This window comes from Pleurodeles waltl, chromosome 3_1 (genome assembly GCF_031143425.1).
Source record: "Pleurodeles waltl isolate 20211129_DDA chromosome 3_1, aPleWal1.hap1.20221129, whole genome shotgun sequence".
NCBI lineage: Eukaryota > Metazoa > Chordata > Amphibia > Caudata > Salamandridae > Pleurodeles > Pleurodeles waltl.
In genome coordinates, this window is record NC_090440.1 from 544,699,731 (window position 1) to 544,727,556 (window position 27,826).

A 27,826-nucleotide genomic window follows, 5' to 3' on the forward strand; every position below is an offset into this window, starting at 1 on the left:
AGTTGTGACAATGAGGAATGTAGAAAATGCATATTGAGATTTTGGCCTTAGACCAAATAAACAAGACAAGGCTGGCTCAGGACAGAAACAAGTGTGAGATGCCAGTCAGATACATTATCAATTAGAAATGGGATGATGTTTAGACAGGCTTTCTTTGTGCCGCCAGAGAAAGTACATCCCAAATTAGTTTAAATGGCACCTACAAGCCATGCTGGCATTTAATCTACAATAAAGTTGCAGAAGAGCTAATAATGGCGGTCACACATGGACATGCGTGTGGTAGAGAGTGTGATTAACTGTAGTGTGTGCGGGTCCCCTGGATGAGGCAGACTGGCGGGATGCATTGATGGCACCCAGGTTGATAACTATATCATCCAGATTGAGGCTGATACAACTGCACTTCCTGTATGAGACATACCTCTCTCCGGTGCAAATGCATTGGGCTGGGCTCCGATCTCCCCCCCCCCCACTGCAACAGGTGCATGGAGGGACCTGCAGACATTTTCCATATGGTATGGTGATGCCCCCAAATTGTGCTCTATTGGCAAAAGCTCTTTCAAGAACTGCATGCGGTGGTGGGCTGGGGGCAGCAGCTGTCTCAGACATTAGTTTTGCTGGTTGTGATGGAGGGGGTGAGGGGGTTCGAGGGCAGAGAGAACTTTTGTGGTTACTGCGCTGATGGTAGCAAAGCGAGACATTACAGTTTGTTGGCACTTCCCCTTCTGAAGTGGAGGCACAGGGTTGACTGGTGCACTAGCCAAGAAAGATCAGTTTATGAGGCGAGAGGCTGTCACGCAAACATGTAAAAGAGTTGGGGAAATGGCTGGGTCTCCTGCCATGAACTTTCAGAGACACATGAGACTTGGGGTTGGCAGGTGTGGACCGACTGTGTCTTTGGGTTATTTCTCAAGATGTAGGATTATCTACATACAACAAATTCTTCTTTCCTTGTCGATCCATGTCTTTTACCCTGTGGTGTCTTTTCCTGTATCTTGTAAAATCAATAAAATTGTTTATGTTAAAAAATAAATTAAAAAAAACTATAGTGTGTGCATTTTGTTTTCTTATACCTATCAATGTACCAATCAGTGGTAATAAGACTTTAATTAGAGGATGTATTTGTAAAGGGGGGAGTGCCTACAGTTATCATACCCTACAACAGTGCAAAGTTTATTTTGGAAATGACTGTAAAGGTTAAAAAGAAAACTGATTTTACACATTAGTGTTGTTTGACAGTCCTTTATCAATTGGGCGTGTAAACAAAAAAAAAAACATTTTTTTTTATTTTTTTTTAAAGAGACCAGATTTTTAGGGGTTTACAACCACTATGTCAGCATTACATGTAGACTCATAGATTAAAAATAAGATATGAAATTATGTGAACCCTCATCATCCAACCACCAGGGTTAAACCAGTCCTAATGCTGAGTGATGGGTAGGCAAATTTAAGCTAGTTCCTGAAAATATGAAATTCAAGCAGACTCAGAACGAGTCAAGCCAGTGCCATTACAAAAGATCACAGAAAGTCTCTCTCAAACAAGTAATGATTATTTTGAGAAAATCCAAAAGTTACAATGCGCGGTTCTGATGTTGGTGATTGGGCCATTGAGAAGAAACCAAGACAGACCTACAAAAGAGGAATCGAGCTGAATCAGTGTTACAAAAGATAGCTTTATTTTGAAAGTGAACGAGTGGTAAGTCAAAGACCATCAAGTTGCAGAAAGAACAGACAAAGTTGTTGAGGAGATACAAACGTGGATGGTGATACTGGTTAGGACTGGTGTGGTGATGACAATTTTTCTTGTCAGAAAATAAGCGGGGTACAGAGTGTTAATGCAAAGTCAGGCCAACAAACGTCTCACATATCTAAGAGCAATTCAAGTCACTGGACAGGGGAGTGTTACTGAGAACATACATCTTAGGAGTCCAAGGGGGTGGGGTCCCTAGATAGAACAGTTAATGTGCCACTGCTGTTCTGGGTATTGCTAGTTCTTCTAGGTCGAGGGACTACCCATTCGGTTTAGAGATTAGGCTGTGCACTGTTCGAGTTATCTGCATGATTTTACAATATGTATTAGTAACCTCAGCATTAGTTGTTTTTTTACAAGTTTTTTTTTTTCAATGTATTTGTGTTTCAGTCAGTTTTGGAATCTCAACTCAGAACATTCAGATGAGTTTGACAGAACCACAGCACTGGGAGCCGCTGTGAACTCTCTCACTGTGATATTAATTTTGATATTCAATAAAAAATCTTAAGGCAACCAACTTGTGCAGACAACCCTCTTTACCGCTGGATCCCTTTTTATAAATAAAATGGAAAATTACTCATTATTGAGGTGCTCACCCATGACCCACTAGCAGGCAAACAAGAATATTACTTTAAACTTTAACAAACTAAATTTTCCTGTGAATAAACAAGTAAAGCAGCTACAAGTCCACCAATCACAGCCTCCATCCAAAATATACCTGTCTGACATCCTTTCTTCCAGGTCTTTCTTTATGTGAAGTTCTCACTTGCTGTTCCTCCTATTGCTCACTATCATGATCTGACCCCAAAAGAAAGTCACACTAAGGCTTTTATCCAGTTCTTCAAAACTAATGATTTAGTATACCTATTCCTAGAGAGTACGAAACTTAGACAACAGATATCAAAACCATCAGAAACTTTAAAACAATTTCAATTCCAGCTATCAAAGAACCACAAAGATAGTCCCAATTATAAAAAGAAACCTTTTCATCCCTAATTACCAGACAAGAATAACAAAGGTTTTACTAACAACCTGTAGATAAGGTGTTGAGGGGTCCAAATCTTTTTCACAAGGATTCTCAGGAGTGATATTCCTTGCCTCTGTCTTTTTAATAGAATTGATAGATAGGAAATGTTATACTCCCAGGACCAGAGGTGAGGATTAGGCACATTCAAAGCCTTCTTACCACAAATGTTGCTGCATCAGAAATGGGCTTAAAACTGAATTCCATTAAGATGGAGTCAGGCAACAAGTGTATTGCATTTATGATATCTTCCACTACCTCCCCTCCCCCCAAACTGCAACTGCCCTTCAAGACCACTGTCCCTCTGGTTGAGTGGGCCCCAAAATGGAGCACGTGGACACCTGCCTCGTGCATGATCCATTGTGGTCATCTGGCAATAGATGGCTGTGAGACAGCTTTAAGAGGTTTCTACGGAGATGAATAGTGGTCTATCACCAGCGGGTCTAATGTGTGCTGTTGCATTTTCGAACGTTTTCAAATGTCTCATTACAGACATAGGGTTGATCCCTGATAAATGGGTCTCAAACCACTGAACTATTTGTGGTAGTCTTACTGGGAGTAAGGAAGATAACTCAATCTGGCATGAGCATGTGCCCTGAAAAATCCCTAATTCTGACGTCAGGTGCCCTCTTTCAGGAGATCATGCACAGTAGCATAGCTACTTCGGCCGAAAATGTCTTCCTCAAGAGAAATTTGTTCTCCTGCTGGACTACATCCATATCCCCAAAGGGACACGTATCTGGGGATTTACATAATCTTATCCCTTTCAATATCCACACCCGAGGAAGTTGCCCCACTGACGTCTCATTTACTAGCCTATGTACAGCTGATATGGCTGATCTCAATGTATTTACTGTACTGTAAACCAAACACACTAAGGCTTTCTCAGAGATTAAATTTAGGGCATGGACAATGCCTACCCCCAGTGGATTCAAGTATTTCTCCAGACCAACTCCTCCATGTCATTCAATATTTCTTAAATGTGACTGAGGCCCACGTCTATCTGATGAAACCATAAACGAATTCCAAAACCTCTTGCTCGTTGATTGAGCTTCATCTGAAATCCTACTTGGCTATCAGTCTAAGGTGCCCCAGTAACAGATGAGGGCGCGGTTGCTTGCAGGAGTCTAGTAGAATATCGGGAATCAGTGGAAGAGTGACCAGAGGCTCCCATGGCAGTTCCATTAGAAGCAGAAAACACACTTGTGATCTCCAAACCAGGATCACCAGAATCAGATTGGCTCTCTCTACGATTACTAATCCTAATTCCTGAAAAATGACAATAGTTGCGTTGAACTGTAATCTGTGTCGACATTGGACCATCAAGAGGATATGATTTTGGTAGGTTATCACAGTCTTTCCTTACCTCGGATGCTCGCCACTGGGCGTAGTAGCTTGGTAACGTCAATTGACAGGTCGAACAGGAGTGCCAGGAATTCATGTGCTTGCTCCCTCCAAATAAACTGTTCCTGTGAGGGACATTGATCGGAACAGTCAAGCAGACATATCTCAGTATTTTGAGGTGAATATATTCCATTCATTGGTAGACCTTCAAAATGGGAACCTGGGAGCGGCACTTAGGGCATTAAACAGCACAGTGGCATGCTGGATGTCACAAAGATTACTAATCATGAAAATGATCATATTGCCCAGATCCCTGTACTTTTTTGTAAATCTACAGTAGAGGGCAGACTAATGGGTTTAGGTGGCTTGACTCATTGGTATGAGAACTGAATTGGGATACGGAGAGGCTAAGTAGCTCTACATACACTTAGAAAGGCTGCCTCAATGTCACTGACTTGGACTTATATTATCAGGCTGCACACATACAATGCGTGGAGGAGAGAAAACAGTGAACTGAGAGGGAGCTAAACCAGGGAGCTTTAGTGGCTCATTATGAAAACCTACCTGTCCTCAGAAATGGTCTATATTACTTTCTGTAGCCCTTAGGTGCTGAAGAAAAAGCACTAAACTGACTAAACATTCCCCGCTGTATGTTCCAGATTTAACTCTGATCAGCCTACCACAAAGGGATTAGGTGTTTTATTTTATTTACTGCGCACCATCTGATGAAATGCTCCAAGGAAGGCCTACTTGTGTAAAGAGACTGCTTCGCAGGCGAGACTGGTATACGGCTAGAGCGGTTAAAAGATGGTCATGGCCTAGCACAAATATTCCTGACTTATTGAATGCTGAGCTGTATGTTTACAAACTTTGAAACAAGGTCATGCAAGAACACCACACAACAGGGTACTGCAGTTGCTTGTGTCAATAAGAGATGGCAGTCACCTAAAAAGTTGGTTTATAGCACACTGCCCCCAGAAAGTGTCCCTGAATAGTAGACTGTAGTTTACCCAGTTTAATTTCCTGCACCAACTCTTCAGGGAAAATAGACATTTTTTGAGGGGGACTTGAGACCTTATTTGAGAGATAAGTCACTACCAGCAAGTTTCTTCCATGTGATGTAGATTTGTCCAGTAATATTGCCTTACTGGGTGCAAATAGTCAGATACCTGGACAGAACCCTGAAGAGGGAGATATGACACCCGAGGCCTGCCTTTTGGGAAATTACACTTGACCAAAACGCTGAAGGGCAGGTGATAAACTGTTGGACCTTGCCTTGGAGCAGAGGATAGAAAGCAGAAAGCTATGGTTTGGAAAGCAAGAATGGGCCCTACCTATAGTAGGTGGCAAACGGACGTGGAAGACTAGGGGGTCAGGCCACAGGGCAAGTCATTACACGAGGAGGTCAGCAGAATATGCATGCACTCTATCTCAGACATGCGGAGAGGTGCCACAGAGCTTCTTAGAGTACTGTAGCCTAACCATGATGCAAACAGACTTCCATGAGTCACCAAATACCGAAGGGGGTCATGGTAAGAGAGATTCTCCACCCAAGGTGAATCGGCAGGAACGGGGACTCGGACGCCCTAAGCATATCACCTGTTATGGTCGAAACCAACACTATAGCAACTTTGAAGACAAAATTGGGATACTCGATCTTGTGGTTGTTTGGTTCAATGCTTATACACAATGGAAAACCATCATCCATATACTATCAATTTATATTGGCCATAGCATGACGTGAAGATGCCCATGTAATCCTGTATGTCATAAAACTAAAATTTAAAAAATTAAAAAGGTGGGGGGTGGGGAGGGAGTTGCCATCTTTGAAGTCGAACCTGACCATCCAGTTCTTTCAGTAGGACGATGCCCCCGACACGGTGGACCCTCTCTAAGTGGTGGTAGACAAATCACTTGTTGAATTCATTCAGATTTACTTTGGGTCTAAAACCCTTGTTCCTTTTCTTTGCTAGAAAAAGGCTGTTCCCTTCAGCTGTTTCAGAACTAATGGATCTGACAAGCTCTCCATCAATTAGTTTGTGAACGCTCTCAGTCTTCCTCCTAATTTTACAAAAGAGAATGGATAACCCCCAACAGAAAATCCCCCTGGGGTGTTAGCTCCTCCATCTCCGAAGTTGTTTCTGTTGCTCCTGCCTCTATCGAAGCCTCTGAAGAGGAGAGGGTGGAAAAATGTCAACGTCCCCGAATAGTGACCATCATACCGGCTATGGTTCCTCTTTTCTTGTCCTCAAAAGAAGCCTATCTAGAGAACTCGGCTGGATAAGCGACCCTTGCCACTTTTAGCCCCTTTGAAAAACCTTCACAGAAAAATAGCTTCTCAATAGAAGTCTGGATCTTGTCTAGGGCCGAGGATGTGGCTACACATTTACTTCGCTGTTTTACAAAAGGGTCTCCAAATAAACTGTTCAGAGTGAAGATGCCTACCTCTGAAGATCATAGGTGCCTTAACTTGGGGTCAATCTTGATCGGGAGTGATCAGTGTGTGCTGATGATAGGGTAGAATTAGAGTTGCCCAGCATGCAGACTGCTCTTTACACCCATCTTAGCCCATTTTTGCAGACAGGGAATTTCCCAAGGCTTAGGCCTCTTCCAGCAAGTGCCTGAATAGTCATATGAGGTCCTGCAACATCAAGCAGCTGATCCTCAAAGGTCATCCAAAAAAGACCAATTCTGATGGCCTAGGATAGCAAATAATTTTGGCTTTGAATGTGTGGGATTGGTGGTGGGGGGGATTTTCAGGTGGGAGAACAACTCCTGCAGTGCACCCATAAGAGTGGGATCGGATCAACAGGGTCTGCATCATTCATGTTCACCCACTGTGTCTGAGGAGTTGTAATTACCTTCACTAGATGCAGGGGAACAAACGTTGGGCTCATTATCTGGGAGGCTTGTACTACCACTCTTTCCAGGGAGTACATCCTACGGAGAAGATACTCTTTTCGGCATGTTATGCCAAACCTTACGCAGTCTGTCGAAGCCTTCTGGGTGCCCCGTTACCTGCTTCCTGGTCATCGTCTCAGAGCAAGGACACTTCAACGGTTACCTAGTTCGTATTCTGAGGTGGTGTGCAGGTTTTCCACCACAAGTATGGGAAATCTAGCATTCAGACTTAACACATGCCAGCATTTTAGAAGAGAAAAGTGGGAGATTTCTAGGGGCAAAAAATAAAAAAGAAATAAACTAAAAAAGAAAATGGGAGAATGCATTTCCCCCACTGACTTCTTTTGGGGCCTGAATGGGGTTACTGTTATGTATGGGATATACAAGTCTGCTGCAGGATCAGATACTAGATACGCAAATGTATGTTTTTTTACCTTACCTGTCAGGAGCACGGAGAAAGCGCTATTGCAGGCAGAAAGAATATAATGCAAGTGTTGTGCACTGGCCTGCAGGAGCAGGTTACTGGAAGCGCATACTCCGAGATACATAAAACCAGAGCCTCTTGGCTGAAGCCCGCAAAGGAATTGTGCTTTTATATGCAGGAATCGGGAGGCAGGAGACTAGCCTTGAAATCGGCAGTCTACCGCTTATATCAGGAGGTGTGGCATGTACGAGACTAAAAATCTGGCCTCAGAAATCGAAAAAAGAGACCTCAGTACCTTCCCAGGTAGATTTTGTCCCACAGAGGGCCAACCCTATTCACCTCCCTCATCGAAATAGAAGCATTCACCGTCATTAAAAATGTACATGTTAATAATGGCAGGGGTCCCCTTGTGACCAATGCCCTTTTAGATACTGTAGAGCGGCCATTCACGGATGCACAAGTAAATGTTTTTCTCACCAGGGACAGACCCTACTGCAGAACATTTTAGTGAGGCCAGAAGGCAGTTGGAGGGACCTCAGGCAGACACCTATTCTGAGAGCACGAGGTTCATCAGATGCCGTGACAGGTGCAAGAATGGCTCTTTCCACACCCAACACCAAAGCAGCAGGTGTGTTGAGTAAGGCCGTTGCTCTGCATCACACCTCCACTCTCGTGTTTCCAAGCAGCCTCTAAGGCCTGGATGGGTGTTGGGTTGTCCCTTTGGCCCAGTTAGAGTGTAGTAGATCGGCTCTCAAATAGAGGATACACACTCAGATAACGAGATAATCTCGAGGCTGGAACAGCCCGGGCTTTTATTACTTCTCACCCGACACGTCATGGACCATACTAGTCTTGACGGACATGAGGGCCTTTGACCATTCCACACCCAATACGGAATAGCTCGTCCCGACATAACATTCCTCCTTTACACCCACAATTTTTTATTTTTTTTTAAACGACAGACAAAAATGAAACAAATCAAAAGATAACTTCATCCTTCCAACATTAACATGAACTGATCACCCTGAAACTTGCGAAACCTCTGGGGGAAAAACCGCCCATTCATTAAGTTAACATGAAGTCCTTCAGCCTGGTGGAGATCTGGGGCTGTGGACGTAAGCTGTACCTTCCCATGCCTTGCCTAATGGGGACAGCCTCGCTAGTAGCCCCCTGCACGTCACTTGTGGAGGGGCTTACCCTCATGCCCGTCCCCTCAAAGTTCCTGCGCTTCAATCACTGGGCACCATACAGGTGCAGGGCTGGACTCCTACTCGGAGGTATCAGCGTCATAAGTGTCCAAAGGGGTGAATGAAGCTTCATCCTCCAACACTTCAGACTCAGGCTCCAGAGTTCAGTACCATTTGAAGAATGATACATTCTTTGTTATTGATTAACTGCCCCTGTGCGCGGTGATCATGGTCCCTCTGACCTTGCTTATTTTCCATGGTGCCAACTCAAAAGGGAGCTTAAACTTCCCGCCTGTATGACAGTTCTTCACCAGTATCATGTCACCAACAAACGTCCCAGGCTCCAGCATGTCTCTTCCTTGACATGCGGTCATTTAGGATGGATCGTCGACACAAGGTATCTGCCACCTTGTTCTGTACTGTGGAGTGTCTTTCACTGTGTGGGATAGTGTCCCCTACCATGCGATTCATGCACAAGGTGCTGGGTGGTACTTTGGTGGTGGCATGGGCGGTGAGCCGATACTCATGTAAGAAGGCGTATAGAGCACAGTCTGTGCTTTGATTGTTGGCAATCGATATCCTCATGACTTTATTTAGACTCCGCATGAGGCGTTCCGCTTCCCCGTTCGCCTGGGGCCATCGGGGGTGATCTTGCAATGGTGGACACCTCAGGATGCCAGGTATTCAGTGAACTCCTGGCTGAGAAGGGTGGGCAGTTGTCCGTTCCGAGCTCATGAAGTAGTCTATGCATGGCCATAACCTTCTCCAGGCAAGGTATGGTTTGGGCTGCGTGACAGAGTCCAGGATTCCCATTTCCAGATATTTTGAGAAGTCATCGATGATGACAAGCATATGACAGCCTTCGGAAAAGCTGCTGAAGTCTGCACTGGCTTTGCGCCACAGGTCAGAGGGGATAGTTTCTGTAATGATTGGGGTTGGGGGGAGGGTGTGGTCAGCCGGACCAACCACTTGACAGATGGTGCAGTGTCTAACCACACTCTTGATGTGATCATCTAAACCCGGGAACCACACTTTGCACCACAGTCTCGCCTTTGTCTTCATCATCCCTTGGTGGGCAGAGTGCACCAGGTCTGTGACTTCTTGTCGTAGTGAAGCAGGAGACATGGGCCTTGCAAGAGGCACCCTTCTAGGGATATCACTAGCTCGCCTCAACACATAGTGCAGCAGGGTGTGCCAATTCCCAGTGGAAACTGCAGCCATTGCTAGTTGAAGACATTCATCTGCCTGGGTGGAGGTCTTGATGTCTTCTAGTGAGATGGGCAGTGGTCGGGACCACTCGACCACCATTCTAACGTATTCATCAACCTCTTCTGCGTCCACCTCCTTGTGCCTGCTGGCGGGATGGGCATGCCGAGACAGGTAATCAGCTGTGTTCTGGGCACCGGGTCGAGAGACCACTGAGAAACGATATTATTGTAATTGAAGAATCTATTTTTGGATCCTGGGGGGCAGTTTTGATGAGGGCCCATTACAAAGGGGTATGAATGGCTTGTGGTCTGTGTGCACTGTGAACGGCTGTCCATACAAGTAGAGATGTAAATGTCAACAGCGGCAGTGGACAGTGATGACCTCTTTTTCAATGTGTATCGCATCGTTGCTCTGTCTCGGATAGGGCTCAAATGGCAAGAATGACTGGGGCCCATTCGCAATTTGTACCTTTTGTAAGAGAGAACTGCCACCAGACCAATAGGGCTGGCATCCACCGAGAATTCTGAGTCTCTTCCTGGGTCGAAATATACCAGTGTCATGTGTGCTGAAAGCGCTTGTTTTGTTGCCTGAAAAGTCCCCATTCCCAGCTTGAGTTGGAGAGTTCCTTCAATGGCGCTGTGAGAGAGGTCAGATTCTGGATAAACCTCCAGCAGTACATAACCATCCCCAAGAAGCTTCAGACTCCGGAGAGGGTGGTGGGGACAGGTGTCGACTGGATGTCCTTTATTTTCGCCAGATCGGGCATGATACCGTTTTCCAAATAACAGTACCCAAAAAAGGCAATTTACTTCTGTAGGAATGCACACTTCTCCCAGTGTAGCATCAAACCACTGTCATGTAGGCATCTGAATGTGGCTTGTTGTCTATCCAGATGGTCCTCAATGGTGGGAGATTGAACCAGGTTGTCATCGCTGACAATGATGACACGCCAAACCTGAGACTTTTGTACCATTGCAGCCTTAAGTGTGTAGAAAAGGTGATGATTGCCCTTGATTCCAGGGCTAGCAGCAGTTGGTGGTACCCAGCCTGAAGGTCCATCTTGGAAAATCAGCGTGACCTGCTCACTTGGGCCACAATGTCGTCTACTCTGGGTGTCAAGTGTCATTCACGTTGAATGGCCATATTCGGCAGCCGCACATCGACACATATCCTGACCTCGTAAGGCTGCTTAGGTTTCCGATTGACTACGATGGGTGAGACCCCGGATGTTGGTCCACCCACCTGCTCAATTATGTTGGCGTGTTCCAGCTTCCATAATTCTTCCTCTACCTTGGGGAGTAAGTGAAATGCGGCACGCCGATGTCTCAGTGCCACGGGCTGTATGCATTAGTCGACATGGAGGTCGATAAGACTCTCTTTCAGGCACCCAATACCCACAAGCAGATGAGAACTCAGTCACTAACTCATCTACACTTCCCATGTGGACGCAAAAGGAAAATGACACCAGGTTGAGCTTCTCTTCAGTCTTGCAGCTCAGTAGCATGCCTGACTTTTACTTAGTGACGTATACCTTGGCACGGGTTGACTGGGATTCGTGTGAGATTTCTGTTGTGAAGACCCCTGACAGGGAAGGTGGAGTCGATGAGCCAAAAGCATCCGTAGGACACAGCACGGGGCGAATGGGCAAAGTTTGCAGGACAGACTGTGCTAGGATGTTTATCGACACTCCTGTGTTGATGAGGGCCGAAATCTGGTGGCCTGCCACAGAGATGTTGCACTTCGGGATGCACCTTCTGGGGTGTGCTCCGGGCTGCATCGCATGGGTGACACGTACAGCGTGTTCCGTTTCATCATCATCCAAGTCTCCTTCAATATCAGGACTCATGGTGGTTTGAGCACTGTTGACTGCTTTGGCTTTGGTGTTCCTCTGTGACGCTCTGGAGCGGCAGTCTTTCGCAAAATTATTGGGCTTGTTGCAGTTGGCGCATCGCTTTCCTTGAGCAGGGCAAGGACCTTGGTGAGGGTATGACACCCCGCATGTGTAGCATGTTCTGGCGCTGATGGCTGGTTTGGCTCAGACCTTTTTCTTCTCTGGTCGTTACAGCATTTATTGGCTCTGTCTTTACTTACCGCTGCAACGCTGCTTCTATGTGTGCCACCCGCAACTTGGATAGTTCTTTCGACCGCCCCATGGAAAGTATGTTCGCAATGGGCATGCCAGGGACCTGTAGAATGTTTACTCGCAACTTCACAGAGTAGCACCCCTGGATGAACTGGGCAGGAATCTAGTCATCAGCATTGGGGAGTGTGCAAGTGCTGGCAAGCTCCTTAAGCCTTGTGTAGAAAAGTGTCCACCAATTCCTCCGGAAGTTAATTGGCCTGACAGAGAAGAAATCGATCATAGCCTGAGTTTACGAGCGGTCTGAAGTGTGCAGTAAGGGCCCGTTTCAGAGTCTGGTAGGTGAACGGTGGGCCTTCCTCTGTCACAGACTTGCTTAGCTTGTGGATAGAGGCAGCCTTGAAGTGTAGAAGCATGGGGCATCGTCTGTCATTGTCTAGTGCCATAACCGCGAAATAGTTTTGCAGTCTCTCCAACCATTCTTTCCATCGTGTAGTCTGTGCCGAAGGGGGACAGACTGTAACAAATGGTTCTAGAGTCGGGGTGAACGCCGTCTGGTGAGAGTAGCAGCATGCACAGCCAGGAGAGATGTGTGTGTGCAGGCAGCTAGAGAGGTGGCTGTAAGCCTCTTCTCAGTTAACGGCGCGAGAGGCAGGTATTCGCCACAAGCAGCAGTCTTTGTGCAGTTCCTGTTTTCCCAGTAATTGTTATATTGATTGCTCTTCCTTTCCCCTGTTCTCAGGACGCACGTATGGGTAGACACTCTCCTCTTTGCACACATGTAGTCGTCCTGTGGGTGCACCGGGTTCCAACTGTGTAATGACACGTGTGTCAGTGCAGTTAGTTCCCTGATCCTGGGAAGTTCATAAAGGTGGGGGAAGCATGCTGTGACAAACACCAGTACTGGAGCCAACCCTAATCCTCATTGGCGGTATTACGTGTATTTCTTTGGATAAATGTTTTTTTTTTGCGTTCCTTAGTTAATTTTATTTTAATTTCGGTAGTGTGACCCAGAAAACAGAGCACATGCATTCAGCTGCCCACAGATGCAGCCAGCAGTGTTCTCCAGTGAGTGTGGGACCGCTTCCAGGCTCCATCGATCCACACGGGAGGAGCGTTGGGTGGGGCCTCCCGATGTCACCAGGCCTCGTGGCCGAGTGGTGCAGCCGCCAGGGAGAAGTGCAGTCAACCTTGCTAATAGGTGCCGCCAGTAGTCACAGGCAGCTGAGATTTCACCATCAGGGTTTCTCTAGGGGTCACAAGCAGCCTGGGAGTCACAGCAGCAGAAGTGGTGTGCTGCACGCTGTGAGGTAAGTGAGCTCCATGTGAGCTGCCGCAATAGTGCTTTGTAGAGCACGGCCAGCAGAAGGCAGCAGGATATTGGAGCGCGCCCTTGGTGTTAAAACGGCAGCGTGGGATGTCACCACCACCCCAGTGTTGCCAGATTGGGCTATTTCCCGCACAAATGGGCGACATTTTTCCCATTTGTGCGAGAAAATAGTCAACTGGCGGGAGGCTATTTTTTGGGCTTCTTTTTTATTGTTGTGCGGATTTTTTTTCCCCTCGGGCGGCGCCTCCTCTCCAGTGCAAGTTCATTGCCATCATGGTCTATAAACTTGCACTTTGAACACGTCACTCACGTCACTCATACTCGTCTGTCACTGTCTCCGACGATCACGAGTCTCAGAGTGTGCGCCTGCGCAGCAGCACAGCGCGCCGCTGCGCTGAGATGACTGACAGACAACCACACACTGAGCCTGCCAGCCTGCCTGCCAGCCTCTGCGGCAGCGCGCCGCGGGCTGCGCAGCACAGTGGCGGCTGCGGCCTGTGTAAGCCAGGCAGCGCTGCGCACTGAAGTTGTTGGGTAGGTGGGATCACATTGACAGTTCACGTCATGTCACTGCATCACTCACTCTCCTATGCGAGTCAGTGTCGTGACTCATGACTGACGGTAAATCATCACATGAAAATTGTTGTTGGGGCAGAGTCTCAATCTAGGAGCGCGCAAAAGCGCTACCAATTGACACCCCTGAAAAAAATTATTGGCCTGCCCCCGCAGCATTATTTAAAATGCTGGCTGCGACGCGCTGTCTCTCACTGGCTGTACACGTGCCATGTGGTGGTGTCTTGTGTGTGTGGGTGGCTCTTCTCTTGGCGCCGTGAGCCTCAGCCTGCACATGTGTGGTGGTGGGCCCCCCGGAAAAGTCTCTTCCTGAATTGACGCCAGCCCCAGAATGCGACTACGAGATAAGGGCCCGAGATACCCCCCTGTCCCCTTCCCGTTGTGTTGGTGCTACCTATGGCCCCTACCTACACTGACATGCGGCCGGTTGGTGAGCAGCTGCGGAGGACAAGTAAGTGTACTTCAATTTGTGCCTTTGTGACTTGTGAGTAGTTGTATTCCTTATTTTTAATATTCAGGGGCTAATTGTGTATTGAGAGTGCATAGGATGTAAAGCATGGCAGGATGGACTAAAAATGAGTGGCATCCAGGGTGGCATAGCCAGTGCTTAATTTGTAAATAAAAACGTGCCGGTGTCCAAAGCTCTCCTCTTAAACACGTGGCTGCTGCAATTAAATGTGCAAACACGGAATACTAGGGCAGCGTAATCCTGAAGCTATGTTGGGCCTCTTTAGTCCTTTTTAAGTCAGTCCCTGCCATTTCACCTCACTCCTGCAGCTTTCTGCTCTCTCCCTTTCTGGCGCTCTTTTTCATTTTTGCATTCCTCCGTCTTTCCCTTATGTGTCTTTTGCTCGCAGTAAATGCTTGAGGCAGGAAAAAAAGAGTGCCGTCCCGCAAAAATAAGTGCTGGTGCTCTGCACCGGAAACAACAAGCACAAATTAAGCACTGGGTGGAATCACATGAAGGTTGGTGATGACAGAGTTATTGTTTTCGTCTCGTAATGCAAGGGGGTTACCAGCTGAGTTGTGCAGTGTGTGCTTTGCAGGGCATTTAAATAAAAATAAATCATTCAGTTTGGGTATTACTTAACCCCTTCGCTGCCAGGCCTTTCCCCCCTCCTGTGCCGAGCCTTTTTTTGGCTATTTGGAGCAGTTCGCGCTTACGCCCTCATAACTTTTTGTTCACGTAAGCTACCCACGCCAAATTTGCGTCCTTTTTTTCCAACATCCTAGGGATTCTAGAGGTACCCAGACTTTGTGGGTTCCCCAGAAGGAGGCCAAGAAATTAGCCAAAAAACTGGGAAAATTTCGTTTTTTTTAAAGAAATTGGAAAAATGGGCTGCAGAAGAAGGCTTTTGGTTTTTTCCCTGAAAAGGGCATCAACAAAGGGTTTGCGGTGATAAAATCACCAGCTTCCCAGCTTTCAGGAACAGGCAGACTTGAATCAGAAAACCCAATTTTTCAACACAATTTTGGCATTTTACTGGGACATACCCCATTTTTACGATTTTTTGTGCTTTCAGCCTCCTTCCAGTCAGTGACAGAAATGGGCATGAAACCATCGCTGGATCCCAGAAACCGCAACATTTCTGAAAAGTAGACAAAATTCTGAATTCAGCAAGGGGTAATTTGTGTAGATCCTACAAGGGTTTCCTACAGAAAATAACAACTGAAAAAGAAAAATATTGAAATTGAGGTGAAAAAAACATCAATTTTTCTCTAAGTTTTACTCTGTAACTTTTTCCTGCAATGTCAGATTTTCGAAAGCAATATACCGTTACGTCTGCTGGACTCTTCTGGTTGCGGGATATATAGGGCTTGTAGGTTCATCAAGAACTCTAGGTACCCAGAGCCAATAAATGACCTGCACCCTGCAGTGGGTTTTCATTCTATGCCGGGTATACAGCAATTCATTTGCTGAAATATAAAGAGTAAAAAATAGCTATCAAGAAAACCTTTGTATTTCCAAAATGGGCACAAGATAAGGTGTTGAGAAGCAGTGGTTATTTGCACATCTCTGAATTCCGGGGTGCCCATACTAGCATGTGAATTACAGGGCATTTCTCAAATAGATGTCTTTTTTACACACTGTCTTACATTTGGAAGGGAAAAATGTAGAGAAAGACAAGGGGCAATAACACTTGTTTTGCTATTCTATGTTCCCCCAAGTCTCCCGATAAAAATGATACCTCACTTGTGTGGGTAGGCCTAGCGCCCGCAACAGGATATGCCCCAAAACACAACGTGGACACATCACAGAAAACAGACCTGTTTTTTGCAAAGCGCCTACCTGTAGATTTGGGCCTGTAGCTCAGCCGCCACCAAGGGAAACCTACAAACCTGTGCATTTCTGAAAACTAGAGACCTAGGGGAATCCAAGATGGGGTGACTTGTGTGGCTCGGACCAGGTTCTGTTACCCAGAATCCTTTGCAAACCTCAAAATTTGGCTAAACACATGTTCCTCACATTTCTGTGGCAGAAAGTTCTGGAATCTGAGAGGAGCCACACATTTCCTTCCACCCAGCGTTCCCCCACGTCTCCCGATAAAAATGATACCTCACTTGTGTGGGTAGGCCTAGCGCCCGCGACAGGAAACGCCCCAAAGCGCAACGTGGACACAGCCAAATTTTTGAAGGAAAACAGAGGTGTTTTTTGCAAAGTGCCTACCTGTAGATTTTGGCCTGTAGCTCAGCCGCCACCTAGGGAAACCTACCAAACCTGTGCATTTCTGAAAACTAGAGACCTAGGGGAATCCAAAATGGGGTGACTTGTGTGGCTCGGACCAGGTTCTGTTACCCAGAATCCTTTGCAAACCTCAAAATTTGGCTAAAAAAACACATGTTCCTCACATTTCTGTGGCAGAAAGTTCTGGAATCTGAGAGGAGCCACAAATTTCCTTCCACCCAGCGTTCCCCCACGTCTCCCGATAAAAATTATACCTCACTTGTGTGGGTAGGCCTAGCGCCCGCAACAGGATATGCCCCAAAACACAACGTGGACACATCACAGAAAACAGACCTGTTTTTTGCAAAGTGCCTACCTGTAGATTTGGGCCTGTAGCTCAGCCGCCACCTAGGGAAACCTACCAAACCTGTGCATTTCTGAAAACTAGAGACCTAGGGGAATCCAAGATGGGGTGACTTGTGTGGCTCGGACCAGGTTCTGTTACCCAGAATCCTTTGCAAACCTCAAAATTTGGCTAAAAAACACACATGTTCCTCACATTTCTGTGGCAGAAAGTTCTGGAATCTGAGAGGAGCCACAAATTTCCTTCTACCCAGCGTTCCCCCACGTCTCCCGATAAAAATGATACCTCACTTGTGTGGGTAGGCCTAGCGCCCGCGACAGGAAACGCCCCAAAGCGCAACGTGGACACAGCCAAATTTTTGAAGGAAAACAGAGGTGTTTTTTGCAAAGTGCCTACCTGTAGATTTTGGCCAGTAGCTCAGCCGCCACCTAGGGAATCCTACCAAACCTGTGCATTTCTGAAAACTAGAGACCTAGGGGAATCCAAGATGGGGTGACTTGTGTGGCTCGGACCAGGTTATGTTACCCAGAATCCTTTGCAAACCTCAAAATTTGGCTAAAAAACACACATGTTCCTCACATTTCTGTGGCAGAAAGTTCTGGAATCTGAGAGGAGCCACAAATTTCCTTCTACCCAGCGTTCCCCCACGTCTCCCGATAAAAATGATACCTCACTTGTGTGGGTAGGCCTAGCGCCCGCGACAGGAAACGCCCCAAAGCGCAACGTGGACACAGCCAAATTTTTGAAGGAAAACAGAGGTGTTTTTTGCAAAGTGCCTACCTGTAGATTTTGGCCAGTAGCTCAGCCGCCACCTAGGGAATCCTACCAAACCTGTGCATTTCTGAAAACTAGAGACCTAGGGGAATCCAAGATGGGGTGACTTGTGTGGCTCGGACCAGGTTCTGTTACCCAGAATCCTTTGCAAACCTCAAAATTTGACTAAAAAAACACATGTTCCTCACATTTCTGTGGCAGAAAGTTCTGGAATCTGAGAGGAGCCACAAATTTCCTTCCACCCAGAGTTCCCCCACGTCTCCCGATAAAAATGATACCTCACTTGTGTGGGTAGGCCTAGCGCCCGCGACAGGATATGCCCCAAAACACAACGTGGACACATCACAGAAAACAGACCCGTTTTTAGCAAAGTGCCTACCTGTAGATTTTGGCCTCTAGCTCAGCCGCCACCTAGGGAAACCTACCAAACCTGTGCATTTCTGAAAACTAGAGACCTAGGGGAATCCAAGATGGGGTGACTTGTGTGGCTCTGACCAGGTTCTGTTACCCAGAATCCTTTGCAAACATCAAAATTTGGCCAAAAAACACTTTTTCCTCTCATTTCGGTGACAGAAAGTTCTGGAATCTGAGAGGAGCCACAAATTTCCTTCCACCCAGCGTTCCCCTAAGTCTCTCCATAAAAATGGTACCTCACTTGTGTGGGTAGGCCTAGCGCCCACGAAAGGAAATGGCCCAAAACACAACGTGGACACAACATATTTTTTCACAGAAAACAGAGGTGTTTTTTGCAAAGTGCCTACCTGTGGATTTTGGTCTCTAGCTCAGCCGGCCCCGGGGGGGGGGAAATGCCCTAAAATAAATTTGAGCCCCCCAAACCCCCCCTGCCCAGGAGCGACCCTTGCCTACGGGGTCGCTCCCCCTGCATGACATTGGTGCCAAAAAACAAATCCCCGGTGCCTAGTGGTTTCTGCCCCCTTGGGGGGCAGATTGACCTAAAATCGACCAATCTGCCCCCAAGGGGGGCAGAAATGGTCTAAATACAGTTTGCCCCCCAGGGGAGCGACCCTTGCCTGATGGGTCGCTCCCCATCTCTAAAAAAACAAACATACAAAAAAAAAAAAAAAACACACAAAAAATATTTGCCCTGGCGCCTAGAGGTTTCTGCTCCCCCCTGGTGGCAGATCGGCCTAATAATAGGCCGATCTGCCCCCAGGGGGGGCAGAAATGGCCTAAAATAAATTTGCATCCCCAACCCCCACCAGGAGCGACCCTCGCCTACGGGGTCGCTCCCCCTGCGTGACATTGGCGCCAAAAAACAAATCCCCGGTGCCTAGTGGTTTCTAAAATCAACCAATCTGCCCCCAAGGGGGGCAGAAATGGTCTAAATACAGTTTGCCCCCCAGGGGAGCGACCCTTGCCTGATGGGTCGCTCCCCATCTCTAAAAAAAACAAACATACAACAAAATACAAAAAAAAAAAACACACAAAAAAAATTTGCCCTGGCGCCTAGAGGTTTCTGCCCCCCCCGGTGGCAGATCGGCCTAATAATAGGCTGATTTGCCCCCAGGCAGAAATGGCCTAAAATAAATTTGCATCCCCAACCCCCACCCCCCCACCAGGAGCGACCCTCGCCTACGGGGTCGCTCCCCCTGCGTGACATTGGCGCCAAAAAACAAATCCCCGTTGCCTAGTGGTTTCTGCCCCCTTGGGGGCAGATTGACCTCAAATCGACCGAAATGGTCTGAATACAGTTTGCCCCCCAGGGGAGCGACCCTTGCCTGATGGGTCGCTCCCCATCTCTAAAAAAAACAAACATACAAAAAAAAAAAAACACAAAAAAAAAAATTGCCCTGGCGCCTAGAGGTTTCTGCCCCCCCTGGGGGTAGATCGGCCTAATACCAATAGGCCGATCTGCCCCCAGGGGGGGCAGAGATGGCCTAAAATAATTTTGCCCCCCCTACCTCCCCCCCCCCCCAGGGAGCGACCCTTGCCTACAGGGTCGCTCCCCTAGCGTGACGGCGCAAAAAAAAGATCCCTGGTGCCTAGTGGTTTCTGCCCCCCTTGGGGGCAGATTGACCTAAAATCGGCCGATCTGCCCCCAAAGCGGGCAGAAATGGCCTAAATACATTTTGCCCCTCCAGGGGAGCGACCTTTGTCCAAGGGGTCGCTCCCCATCTGTAAAACAAAAAAACAAAAAAATCCCTGGTGCCTAGTGGTTTCTGCCCCCTTTGGGGGCAGATCAGCCGAATCAAAATAGGCTGATCTACCCCCCAGGGGGGGCAGAAATGGCCTAAAATAATCCCCCCCACCCAGGGAGCGACCCTTGCCTAAGGGGTCGCTCCCCTTGCGTGAAATTCACGCAAAAAAAAAAATCCCTGGCGTCTAATGGTTTCTGCCCCCCTTGGGGGCAGATTGGCCTCATCAAAATAGGCCAATCTGCCCCCAAGGGGGGCAGAAATGGCCTAAATATAATTTGCCCCCTAGGGGAGCGACCCTTGCCTAAGGGGTTGCTCCCCACCTAAAAAAAAAAGAAAACATAACAAAAAGAAGAAAAAAAAGAAGAAATGATCCCTGGTGCCTAGAGGTTTCTGCCCCCCCTGGGGGCAGAAAAGGCCTAATAGGCCGATCTGCCCCCAGGGGGGGCAGAAAAGGCCTTCCCAAAAAAATGCCCCCCCTGGGAGCGACCCTTGCCCAAGGGGTCGCTCTTGTTGCGTGAAATTCAAGCAAAAAAAAAACTCCCTGGTGTCTAATGGTTTCTGCCCCCCTTGGGGGCAGATTGGCCTAAATATAATTTGCCCCCTAGGGGAGCGACCCTTGCCTAAGGGGTTGCTCCCCACCTAAAAAAAAAAGAAAACATAACAAAAAGAAAAAAAAAAAGAAGAAATGATCCCTGGTGCCTAGAGGTTTCTGCCCCCCCTGGGGGTAGATCGGCCTAATAGGCCGATCTGCCCCCAGGGGGGGCAGAAAAGGCCTTCCCAAAAAAATGCCCCCCCCTGGGAGCGACCCTTGCCCAAGGGGTCGCTCTTGTTGCGTGAAATTCGCGGGGAAAAAAAACTCCCTGGTGTCTAATGGTTTCGGCCCCCCTTGGGGGCAGATTGGCCTCATCAAAATAGGCCAATCTGCCCCCAAGGGGGGCAGAAATGGCCTAAATATATATTGCCCCCTAGGGGAGCGACCCTTGCCTAAGGGGTCGCTCCCCACCTAAAATAAAAGAAAACATCACCAAAAAAAAAGAAAAAAAAAAAAAAGCTCCCTGGTGCCTAGAGCTTTCTGCCCCCCTTGGGGGCAGATCGGCCTAATAATAGGCCAATCTGCCCCCAGGGGGGGCAGAGATGGCCTAAAATAATGTTGCCCCCCCTACCTCTCCCCCCCCCCCCCCCAGGGAGCGACCCTTGCCTCCCATTTGACAGTTTCATTAAAAAAAAAAAAATCCCTGGTGTCTAGTGGGGTTTCAAAAGCCGGATTGCAAGCGATCTGGCTTTTGAAACCCTGTGAGAGACTTCAAAGGGAAGGAAAAACATTTCCTTCCCTTTGAAGCCTCTCGGGGCCTCCCCCATGGGATTGAAAGAGAAATGCAAAAGCATTTCTCTTACAATCGCGCCCTGTGACTAATCAGCGCGCGCTGACGTCACAGGGGGGGGTTGGGGTGGGAGGGGAAGGGCTTCCCCTTCCATCCCCGACTTTGGGGGGGTGGGGGGAAGCACACAGAGGGAGCGAGAGCGCTCCCTCTGGGCTGTGTGCCGAGGACGTAGTGGTTACGTCCTCGGCACAGCAGCACTGTGCCGCAGGACGTAACCACTACGTCCGCGGCACAGAAGGGGTTAAACCATTTTATCGGAAACCTTTTTGCACGTTTGGTAGCAGTCTATCTTATACTGCCAGTAATGCAAGTTTAACCTAATGACTTACATTTGCACAACACACAATTATTTTTGGTTACACACAGACCTTTCAGTGCATTAACTAATAGAGGTTTCATAATATACAGTGATTAACTTAACTTTATTTTAAGGCATGAGTTATGTATGTGGCTACCTGAAAGAGAATTTTTTTTTTTTTTTTTTTTTTTTTTAGCCACACGTTTAACCCTGCCCCATTGCATGCAGCATCACTGTTCCCATATTTTTTTTTTATGCACTTTCAGCTGTGTGCTCAGCTGATGTATTCATTTATTTCACTCCAGTTGCAGGCAGTGCAAGCACAAATGTGGTCTCATTGGTTGAGCTAAGCGAAATGAGGGTACATGGTCCGTGCACAGCCTCACTGCATGGTTCTGTTCGTGATCTTAGTGCCTAAATTATTGACATCACTTGTAGTCATGCTCTGCTCAGCGTAGCCATTGCTTGCATTTGACACAAAACACTAGCCTTTACCAATAATTTAAGTTCAAGTTCACGGAGTTTGGGTCACTGTGTTCTGGCCTCTGGTAGCAATTTGCAGAAGGGTAACTATCGCCTCACACAAACAGCCTTTTTCACCTCACACAAGGATGTATTTTTCTGCAGGGCCCTGTTGACCTTCACTGTCCAGGGTAGAGGTAGCCCCCTAAAACAATTGTAGGGGTAGTGCCTGAGTACGTCTGAAGGAGGCAGAAAATGAGTGAAATGTTGGTCTGCTGCCAATTTAATGAAAAGTCCAGAAAGTAGAACAGTAGTAGAGCAGACTGCAGATACACACTGGGAATGCTAGATGGCTACTTGCATTTCACCTTTATCTACCGTGTGCATCTGAAAGGCAGTGAAAAGAACAAAGGCTGTGCTTTGAATCCATTTGGGGGGGGGGTTGATTATCATACGTTAATGATGGAGCTAATGTAGCAAATGTTATCTTTGCATGTTGGGGCTGACATATTGGGATTAACAGGACTTGAACTGTAAAATGCAAAGGGAAAACATGATTGGGTCTGCTTTCCACAAACTTGAGTTCGGCATGAAAAGTTAAGTATGAGGGGTAGTCCATTAAGATGAATTACTTTTAGCTGTAATCGGTTAGTTGTTGCTTTATTATAAAACCAGTTGGAAAGCTAGAGCATACCTCTTATTTAACCTTGAATACGAGGGAGTTGCCAGCCTTTGGCTCATTCTCCATTTCAAAACATGACAAATCCAAAGAGTCAATTGTCTGCCCTGAAACAAATCACTCACCCTGTGTGTGTAATACAATGAATAATCTAGGCACTGTGAGTTTCACATATTTGCTTACTATAGAAATTTGATTTATGATTTAAAATGTTTGCTTCAGCCTACAATTGCATTAGTTCAGTGTTAAAAGTTTGGGCTACTTTTTGGGCTGGGACCGTTTCATTTGGGCTTACTTTGGGCTGGTCGTTCAACAGCTTTGGGCTATAGAAGGCTTTTAAAATCTGGCAACACTGCACCACCCTCGTCGCCAGTTTGTTGGGTTGTCTCCTCTGCAGGGTTAGAGCGTAGTAGATCGACTCTCAAATAAAGGACACACACACTTGGGTAGCGGGATCATCTCTTGAGACTGGAATCGCCTGGGCTTTTATTACTTATCCCCCCACACGTCATGGACCATACCAGTCCTGATGGACACAAAGGGCTTTGGCCATCCCACACCCAATCTGGAATGGTCTGTCCTGACATAACAGATGGCTTAGCCTTTCCCAGTGCAGAACCTACCATGCTTCCACGGGATGTACAGGACGAAACACTAACCAAGCTACGCCAAACACATCAATTAAATTGACAACAGATACACCCTACGTTTTTATTTAACTGAGCAATATAAAAAACATTAAAGAATTGGATGTCACGCATGTTTATATTGGACTGGACTATACGATTGGTCGTCTGGAAGTTGCTTTTACTACTTGTTTATTCCGCACTCATTGGGAAACGTAGTGTGTTCACGTTAAAAGAGTATACTTGGTAACGACTGCTGATAAGTAAGAGGGAAGAAATGCACGCATAATCCTCACCTACGACCCTGACACAGTCACTCGCTTCAACCCTGACCCCACAACCCGCCAAAATTCGAGCTGGTTTCAACCCAACCCCGGAGGCATGGAGGACTCTGTTCACGCCCTGCACTGTCCTGACATCAGGTGGCCATATTAGACTAGAGGCATTCCAAGCACACAAAGTGCACTAGTTAGATCAAATTTATTTCAAATATTAATTTCCTTTACTTTGTCACTTATTTTAATAGTTACTTTAAAAACAGCACCTTTCGTTCTATTGGTCTTCTTTACCTAGATTAATTAAAAATACATTTAACAAAATTAACGTGTCACCATTTAGGGAGTACAAGTCGCCGGGAAAACTGAGGTATAGAACCTAGTTTGTAAGGAAAGGTAGCTACTTCCGTATAGAAGCAGCTAGGCACGTCCTTCATCCCAAGCGTCAGAGGTTCATGGAATCCTAAAAGAGGCGCTTAATAAACAAGTTTACACCACCATTAGATCATCGCAAAATGTAATTAATCCAATTATCTAACAAACAAAAAACTCATTTACTAATGCTTAACCCAAAGCAACCCCACCCACCCTTACACCTAGAAAACGCCTAAAGAAATTCAGTGAACTGGCCACCGACAAGTCATGAGAGAGCTATAGCAGACTGTCATCGTCGGTATTTAATACATAAGGATGACTTACCTGCGAAGGAAACGATGCAACTCCCCCGCTGCCCGGTGCCGAGCTTCCCACATCCCGCCACAGAGATTCGGAACAGGCACGCTCTAGTGACAGAACCCATTCAGACGTGAACAGGCGCTCCTAAGGCCACGCCCTCGGCGACCAGGCAGCCATCTTGTTACGGTGCAGGCTCTAAGGTTAGCTGATTTAAAGGCAACAATAAGGACTTATTGTTTATGTATACGAGCATAGTTACGTTTAAATTTTGTCATTATTTCAGAACAAACGTTTCTATTACCCCTACCGTTACAATTTGTGGAACTGTGTGACACACACCTTAGTTTTAAAACTACATGAATCAGGCATATTTTTTGAAGCGCTATTTTGAAGAGTTCCAAAAACGCGAAAGAAGCCCCTTTCACATTTATATGAGGCATTTGTTGATGCTATTGAGTGAATACCATCCAAAACTGGGCTAAGCCGCTGTTTGTATATACGCCCATGACCCTACCATGTTAGCCCTACTTTTATTTTTATTTATGTTTTAACTTTTTCATTTGTTTAGGTCATTTATTCAAGCGCTCACATATTTTTAAAAGGCTTTGCCAATGTCGATCCTTTCGGTTGTTTTTATAAAATAAACGTATTCTAATAATCTCTCGAAAAAATAATTTAGAATGTGGCATAATGGCCAGAGCTGACAACTTTGGATCTAAGGACCCAAGTTGTAGTTAGGGTGACCACCTGGCATTCAGGCTAATTCTGGACAGCACTGTAAAAAATTCAGGACAAAAGGTCGAAATTCGGGTAAAAAATTAATGCCCTTCAGCAAGCACTGTGTCAAGGCACCCCCTCCCCCCCCCCCCCGCCGTCCCTCCCCCTCCCTGCCGTCCCAAATATGCCCAATCTTTCTTGAAGAAAAAGTAAAGTAACAGCAACATTTTGATTGAGTTTGTGGAAACACTAAGGCAATTAACCATATGCTAGTGTAACCTTATGTTAATTGAAGAAAAACATCTGGCTCACCCCAACCGCCCATGGACTTTCAACCTAAAAAAAATGAATGAGACAGGGCAGATGGTGTTGGCTACAGTCTCACACCTAATGTCAGGATATGGGGCACCCACAACTTGTCTGTAGTCTCACAGCACTAGAGTGTATGTCTGGAACTCTACATTTATCTCAGAACTGGGAGCCAGGACTATCAATCAAAGATAATAAAAGAGGAGGCTGAAATTGAGATCAAATGGCAGATCCACGACAACTGATTCAAAGGGTTGTTGCTAGGAACTGGATAAATAAGGAATAGAAAAAGGTGGGACAATTCCTAAAATCAGACAAGATGGGTCCACCAAGACTATTGGAAGATATTGGGTACCAGGGGAGTTGTTTCGGCAGACAGGAGAGAAACAGAAGAGGCACTGCTAAGTGGTTGAACAAGCAGCACCCACCTTGGCAAACTCTCCTGGTGCAATGGCCTGCTGTTCATGCTTTGGAAGGGTGAGCAGGGGACAGACCCCTTGCAAGGTTGTGCAAGGCAATTCCCACTTTGTCCATGTCTTAAAATGGTTTTGAAATTGAGCAAAAGCAAACTAGTGATCTGGGTTATCCCGAATTGTCAAGTACACATAGAATCTTCAAAATATTTGGGATATAAATTGCACAAACAAAATGTAAACATTCCATAATGTCATTAGTGTTTTTTAAATATGGCACTGTTTTCCCCTTTATATACAATTGGACATCAGATGGAACTGGGAACCAGTTACCTTTCAATACCTAGTGATTAGTAGCTACCATTCTCCCACTGATTTGCGGGATGGAAATCTCGGCACAGCATCACAGTCCCTCCAAGCCCAGTTTGCTTTTTGGTCTTCTCTTCTGCTTTCTGTAGTGGGCCACGTGGCACTAGTGAAGATAGTGGGCTACCCCGATGATGGTATTATTTTTGCAAACCTTCCCCTGTTCATCCTTCATTCCTTCTTCAGACATGCCACACATCTGATTTGGTCGCTGGGGTGCCTTCGAGTAGCTCTTTCTACTCTAAAGCTACCCATGACTGCGGGTGTATTAGGCCTTCTGGACTTAGAACGTTATTATTCAGCTGCACAGGTCAAAGCTCACTGGCTTTCTGCCCACCCCCCTGCATGAGATGGGGTTTATCCGTAAAGACTTTTAAGTAGGGTTTACTGCACTGCTCGTTGTTTCCTACTGACCATTCCACGGATCACCATCCGGGGTTCTCATGCACAGCATTCGCTTGCCTTGCTAGATCCTGTAAACTCGCTGACACGAAAAAACCCTGTGCTCCTGTACTACCTTTGCTAAGCATTCCCACTCACACAGGATAGCTGTGCCCAGACCAACTCCATCAGTGGTATGCTGCAGGTGTCTTAAAATTAGGGGATTTGTTTCTGGACGGCGAGCTACTAAATTTCCAAACCCTTGTGGCAAACTACCATCTTCACCCCGGTCAATGCCTTACTTACAACCACCTTAAACAATCATTAAATGCCCTATTTCATGTCTACCGCCTAGCACTAACCCTAAATGAGGTGTGCCAGAAGCTCTACACCATAGGGACTGATGGCAAACTGATAGAATGGGTGTACAGACCTTTCCTGCTACATGGAGACCACTCCAGGTCTTCTCGTCATACTTCCTGTGTGATTGATGTGGACAAACCTCTGCAAGATACAGACTGGACTGAAATACTGGACTTTCCCCACAAAGTATCCCATGGCTGTCACTTAAAGTACATTCATAGAGCTTCCTTTGGAACGCATTCCGCCCATTGCTTGCCATTGGCTTTGTGGTTTGTAACTCACATTTTGTTGCTTTCAATTTGCTGGCTTTATTTGTTTTAGGCAATGCAGCTTGAGTCAATCCCTTCCCTTGTCCAAAACTTATATCCTTCCGAGTGCTCCATTTCTGTAAACAGGCCTGGAAATCTTGTTTTTATCTCATCACATTTGCTGTGCATTCAAAGAACAAGGTCAAATGTCAGGCTCCGTTTTCGGTGGGAACTTAGGCCCTCATTAGGAACATGGCAGTCCATTTCGCACCACCGGCGGTGGAAACCGCCAACAGAGGAGTGGCCTGGACCGCCAAATAATGAACCAAACGAAACACACGCATCCCGTGCACCACACACCGCCAGGAAAGGAGTCCCGCTGACGATGGCAGAGTCTGCCCACAGGCCGTCGGAAAGACCCAACCCGCCCATCAAATTATGAACCACCATTCCGCCGCCAGTCCGGGGCGGCAACCAACCCCACACAAAGCCAGGCGGAAAAGAAACAAAAAGAAGGAAGCACTCACCGGAGTTCCACAAAACGTGCAGCGGCAGCCATGGACAGAGAGCTACAGATCATGCCAGCCTTGCTCCTTGCCATATATCTACATGACCGAGACCACCGATGGAGACGACGACGGTAAGTACCGCAACCTACGACACAAGGGAGGAAAGGGCAAAGTTATATACCCACCCTGCAACGCCCCCCCAACCCTTCCCAGCAGCACAAGTCAGACACCCCACACCAAGAAGTACTTACCCGACACAAGGCAAATCCATCTTGACCATAGTACATACAAATGCCCCATACCCATAAATAATTTAAACAAACACCAGGGTGGACCTGCATG

The 27,826-nt window shown here is 46.7% G+C and overlaps 1 protein-coding gene across 6 annotated transcripts in view; it reads right to left on the reverse strand.

Annotated features, from left to right (window-relative positions):
* The window catches only part of ZWILCH (zwilch kinetochore protein), a 266,547-nt gene extending 242,212 nt beyond the window's left edge, over nucleotides 1–24,335 (reverse strand). For 4 of the 6 annotated variants that reach the window (XM_069222877.1, XM_069222878.1, XM_069222873.1 and 1 more), the window contains exons 1-2: nucleotides 24,203–24,288; nucleotides 4,138–4,240 (exon numbers count right to left, since the gene is read on the reverse strand). Coding sequence is in view for 1 of the 6 variants with exons in the window: in XM_069222876.1 (XP_069078977.1) it covers nucleotides 24,203–24,255 (53 nt within the window). In the remaining 5 variants the exon portion in view is untranslated. Of the gene's footprint in view, nucleotides 1–4,137; nucleotides 4,241–24,202 lie in introns of all 6 variants that reach the window. The other 2 variants (XM_069222876.1, XM_069222871.1) reach the window with 2 other exon arrangements.
* Between the last annotated feature and the right edge of the window lie 3,491 nt (nucleotides 24,336–27,826).